We start from the raw sequence: 5,233 nt of genomic DNA, 5'->3' as shown, positions 1-5,233 counted from the left end.
TAGGCGGGCCTTCGCGGGCCGCAAAAATGAGCTCGCGGGCCGCATGCGGCCCGCGGGCCGCGGGTTGGACAAGCCTGGTATAACTATACCTACCTGGTCACCGGATCAAAGTAAAATGTCCGCTAGAAAATACATTTACCGCCAGCCGCCAGCCTAGTTAGCTTGGTTGGTAGCGCGTCTGCCTTGTGAGCGCTATAGGTCGCGGGTTCGGCTGGCTTTCCTGTCTTCCTTCTCTCTTCGTTTTCGGGACGATAAGACCTTGGCAGTTTTGCAGTTCCCAACTATCAAACTTCAAAAAAATACATAGTCCCCCAGTAAATACATATATAGGTACACAGACAACATAGGGTGGCTGTACCAGTAGTCGATCATTTTTCACGTTTTTAAGTTTCAATTAGCTCTGGTTCTATTGTTGGACATTGTTATATTTTAATTTTGGTGTCAAATTAAAGCTAAGAGTTCAAATTTTTTATGTATCTTATTTTTTATAGCAATATCTTTTGTTTTTATGCTTTTTTTATAGCTCAAACTTATTTTTCAGAAAAGCACTAGTTCTCGATCAGTGTGTATCTAATTTCGATCAAAAAATGCACTAGTTCTCGATCACCTGTTCTAGTTGTTGATCATTGCATTGCACTAGTTGTCGATCATTTGTGATTTCATATAGTTTATTGGGCTGTTGCAAGGAAAAGTTATAGTTTAGAATTAAATTTAATCAGAATTCTTATTTTCACCAACATTCTTTGGGAAAAATTGAATAAATTGATATACCGACCTATTATGCTGCTGGATCTACATGGTTGACAATAAAACAATGACTTTTCTATTCCCGATCAAATTGGCCGACAATAAAATCACTATGTCCGAAATCTTGATCAAAATTATCGAATATAAAAACACCATGTATTAGTAGTCGATCAGACTGATCGTTTATGGAATTACCATGTTTCGATCAAATCAAAGTTCGGTCGAGAATTGAAACCACTGGTTATAATGATGATCAAAAGAGTGATCGACTTTAAAAAATGTGGAAAAAACCTGTTTTTAATGTTGATCAATAATTAATTACTTAATAAATGATTGAATAATACACTTACCAATGAAAAGTGAAGTTTAAAATGAAGTTCACACCTTATATTTTCACTTTACACACACTTTGAACACTTTACATAACGGGAATCAAGAAAAAACTCTTTGCCAAGATCGTGTCTTGAAACTGCACAAAACACGTCCTCCCTCTGCAAATTCCAAAAACACACCGAATTTTTTTTTCAAAATGATTTTTTATAATGAAGAAAAATTTGAATTTGGCGCCTTTTTTTACAGTAGTATCAAAACAACACGAATATTCAAAAAATGTTATCAGAAATTAAATAGGATATACGTTTATAGCTTAAAATTAACTAAACATGACCGAGTGATCGACTACTGGTGTAAAGTCGACTACTGGTACATTCACCCTACCTAGGAGTGTATGGCTATCCAGAAAACCCGATTTGATATAGGGATGGGAAATTTCTTGGTCTAGACAAGTTGACGTGATATGTGATGGGTTACCAAAGGTCACTTGGGAAAAAAAATCGACCTTCGCAATGGCAGATTTTTGTCGAGTCCAATTTGAAGTTTTTACGAAGTTTATTGTTTATTCCCACTGCTGATTTGCGGATGTGTCAATAGGAAATATTCAAGTTTCAAATAATATAGGATTGGTTCTATTTATGTCAAACTTTGGAACCTAGAGAACAAGAAACCAAACTCAAGGATGAAGTGGTTAGCACGGTGGACTTCCGATCTGGAGGTTGGTGGTCCAAGTTCATGTGGAATTTGTGTAATTAGCGCATGCCTCGGGATGAACTAGCGGGATTCCGGAGCGAAGCGACGGAATTCAGCTAGAAAAAAAAAAAAAAAAAAAAAAAAACTGCGAGAGTAAAGGGACTTTTCAGTCCTATGCTGGTAGTATAAACAAGGTATATTCTATTCTATTCTACCTTATAAGTGCTAGATCATGGGTTAGATGCCCGCCCGGTTTGAACTTCCTAAATTCATTTTCTTTCCATTTATTTAACTAGCAAAATTCTCAAACAATGTTGACGATAATAGTCCATACCTCGGCCGGGATTGAACCCAGGCCCTCATGTTTACCAGCAGGCAACATTGACCACAGACCATATCTGAGGTCAGTACCTCGAATAGGTACTAAAAAAATTAACTTCGTTTTTAATGGCTCTACGAGTATTAGATGGCGGTTTTGCCATTCATTCTTCGATAATCCGGATACTCAGTACCCCACATTAACTTCACCCAATCTGAGAAGGTCTGTAGGGTAAATTCCTTTCGGAAACAGAGATAATTTCTCCCTTCCGAAGCCCATTTGCCCTCTTTTGGTGTCTTAGCACCTGAACCATTGGAAACCCAAGATTGTATCTTGAAGAGGGGTTTTCGAAAGGAAAATACTAAACAGGTACTCCGTAAGACTTACTTGTAGCAGAAATCGGCAGCGTGTTTATAGAACTGACTCAGGTTCCTGAGGTCAGTACCTCGAATACTAAAAAAAATAACTTCGTTTTTAATGGCTCTACGAGTATTAGATGGCGGTTTTGCCATTCATTCTTCGATAATTCGGATACTCAGTACCCCACATTAACTTCACCCAATCTGAGAAGGTCTGTAGGGTAAATTCCTTTCGGAAACTGAGATAATTTCTCCCTTCCGAAGCCCATTTGCCCTCTTTTGGTGTCGTAGCACCTGAACCATTGGAAACCCGAGATTGTATCTTGAAGAGGGGATTTTCGATTTTGTCTCGGTTTTCGAAAGGAAAATACAAAGCAGGTACTTCGTAAGACTTACTTGTAGCAGAAATCGGCAGCGTGTTTATAGAACTGACTCAGGTTGCCATGATGGGGCGGCGTGGCGCAGAACACCATCTCAGGGCAGAGGTTATATCGGCCTTCCTTGCAGGCCGCGCAACACCGGCATGGGACACCGGGCTCTATGGCCACTCTGTCACCTGCAACAGCCGCCAACAATGGTAACTTCGATTCCCACTAGAGCGCAGGTTAAGTTCCAGTCACAGGATAGTCAATTTTGATAGAGGGAGCTGTAACTGCTAAGGTTCTATAGTCCCGAAAGCGAAGAGAGTTACAATTCTATTCCAATTGTCCATTGTTTTTTTACAAGCTTAAAACAAAGCTATTACAATGATTTGTGCTGTATGGGAGTTTTGTTTTCATAGAATGACATTTTCCTTTTTTTTAGTCCGTCCTTCCTTTTTTTTTTAAGAGGTTTGACGGAGGGAACTGTAACTACTATGATCGTCCCGAAATCGAAGAGAGAAGGAAGACAGGATAGGAGAAAGCCAGCCGTTCCGAGAACGAACATTATCCCATCAGCATAGAATCCGCCCCGGGCGGGAATCAAACCCACGGCCTAGCGCTTACAAATTTTCCTTTTCCCTTTAGCCTCTGTTTCTGTTTCCATCCACTAAAACATATCCAATGAATTCAGCCAGCTTAGTTACTTTGGAGGGTATCACACCTGCCTTGTAAGAGCTAGGTCGCGGGTTCGAATCTTGTTCGTTGAATTATTGAGATTTCTATTAATCTATTCTGTTCTATTTTATTCTATTCCATTCTATTCTAACCTATTTTATTCTATTCTATTCTATTCTACTTTATTTTATTCTATTCTACCTATTTTATTCTATTTTATTTTATTCTATTCTAGGTACTTTATTTTATTTTATTCTATTCTATTCTATTCTACCTATTTTATTCTACGTACATAATATATTCTATTCTTCAGATTGAAGGAGTCAACGTCTACGCTTTCTCTACCATTGGTTATCTGGTTTATGCACTCGCTCAAGTTTTCTTCTTCTGTTTCTATGGCAACGAATTGATTGAACAGGTAAGATTGCTAAGCCGAAGGCCGAGGTTTATGCACTCGCTCAAGTTTTCTTCTTCTGTTTCTATGGCAACGAATTGATTGAACAGGTAAGATTGCTAAGCAGAAGGCCGACCATTCACTATCAGTGCCCCTTATCTGGTTTATGCACTCGCTCAAGTTTTCTTCTTCTGTTTCTATGGCAACGAATTGATTGAACAGGTAAGATTGCTAAGCAGAAGGTCGACCATTCACTAGGTAGTCCTGGCAAGCACAACTGTTCAGGCATGCCTGTCAGGGGTTTATGCACTCGCTCAAGTTTTCTTCTTCTGTTTCTATGGCAACGAATTGATTGAACAGGTAAGATTGCTAAGCAGAAGGCCGACCGTTCACTAGGTAGTCCTGGCAAGCACAACTGTTCAGGCATGCCTGTCAGAAAAGCAGAATTTTGAATTTGGACGAATCATATCGAAATATGGAATTGTAAATACTTTTCCATACTTTGGTGATTTAGGGCACAGGTAGTCCTGGCGAGCACAACTGTTCAGGCATGCCTGTCAGGTCTACCTGAGGAGTAAAGGTAGGTCTACACGCTGTTTTATTTTCTCAGTTGAATACTTTCAGCTAAAAAGGGGTGTAGGGACCACAAAACTTACTATCTCATGGGACCAGTGGGACCACAAATTGAGCATATTTGGTCAACCTCGGATTAAAGAATCTGATTAGTTGATTTAAAAAAATTCCAAAAATTAAAGCCAATCAGATTGCTTAAACCGAGTTTAAAACTTGAACGGAGTTTAAACTCATGCACTTTGTAGACCCGGACCTTATACTAACTTTCCAACTTATAACCACCATCTACTATGTCTGTTTTCAGAGTTCGTCCGTGATGGAAGCTGCATACAGTTGTTCCTGGTATGATGGTTCGGAGGACGCCAAGACCTTTGTCCAGATAGTCAGTCAACAATGTCAGAAGAGCTTGTCCATTACGGGGTCCAAGTTTTTCACGGTGTCTCTGGATCTGTTTGCTTCGGTAAAGTTAATAATAATAATAATAATAATAATAATAATAATAATAATGATAATAATAATAATAATAATAATAATAATAATAATAATAATAATAATAATAATAATAATAATAATAATAATAATAATAATAATAATAATAATAATAATAATAATAATAATAATAATAATAATAATAATAATAATAATAATAATAATAATAATAATAATAATAATAATAATAATAATAATAATAATAATAATAATAATAATAATAATAATAATAATAATAATAATAATAATAATAATAATAATAATAATAATAATAATAATAATAATAATA

At 37.1% G+C, this 5,233-nt stretch overlaps 2 protein-coding genes across 2 annotated transcripts in view; one reads left to right on the top strand and one right to left on the bottom strand.

Moving 5' to 3' along the window:
* LOC103520696 (sorbitol dehydrogenase-like) overlaps positions 1-2,924 on the bottom strand; it is a gene marked incomplete at its 3' end in the record, with an annotated part of 10,079 nt that extends 7,155 nt beyond the window's left edge. The window contains exon 1 of the mRNA XM_026831718.1: positions 2,848-2,924. Coding sequence (XP_026687519.1) covers positions 2,848-2,924 — 77 coding nt within the window. The remainder of the gene's footprint in view (positions 1-2,847) is intronic.
* A 50-nt stretch (positions 2,925-2,974) lies between these two features.
* The window catches only part of LOC103520695 (odorant receptor coreceptor-like), a 7,642-nt gene continuing 5,383 nt past the window's right edge, over positions 2,975-5,233 (top strand). Inside the window, exons 1-3 of the mRNA XM_008485793.1 lie at positions 2,975-3,028; positions 3,802-3,906; positions 4,760-4,915. Of these exons, the coding sequence (XP_008484015.1) occupies positions 2,975-3,028; positions 3,802-3,906; positions 4,760-4,915 (315 nt within the window). The remainder of the gene's footprint in view (positions 3,029-3,801; positions 3,907-4,759; positions 4,916-5,233) is intronic.

The sequence above is a fragment of the Diaphorina citri genome, unplaced genomic scaffold (assembly GCF_000475195.1).
Source record: "Diaphorina citri unplaced genomic scaffold, Diaci psyllid genome assembly version 1.1 scaffold3947, whole genome shotgun sequence".
Taxonomy (NCBI): Eukaryota; Metazoa; Arthropoda; class Insecta; order Hemiptera; family Psyllidae; genus Diaphorina; species Diaphorina citri.
The sequence above is the reverse complement of the archived record's forward strand: the minus strand, read 5'-3'. Positions and strand labels throughout refer to the sequence as shown.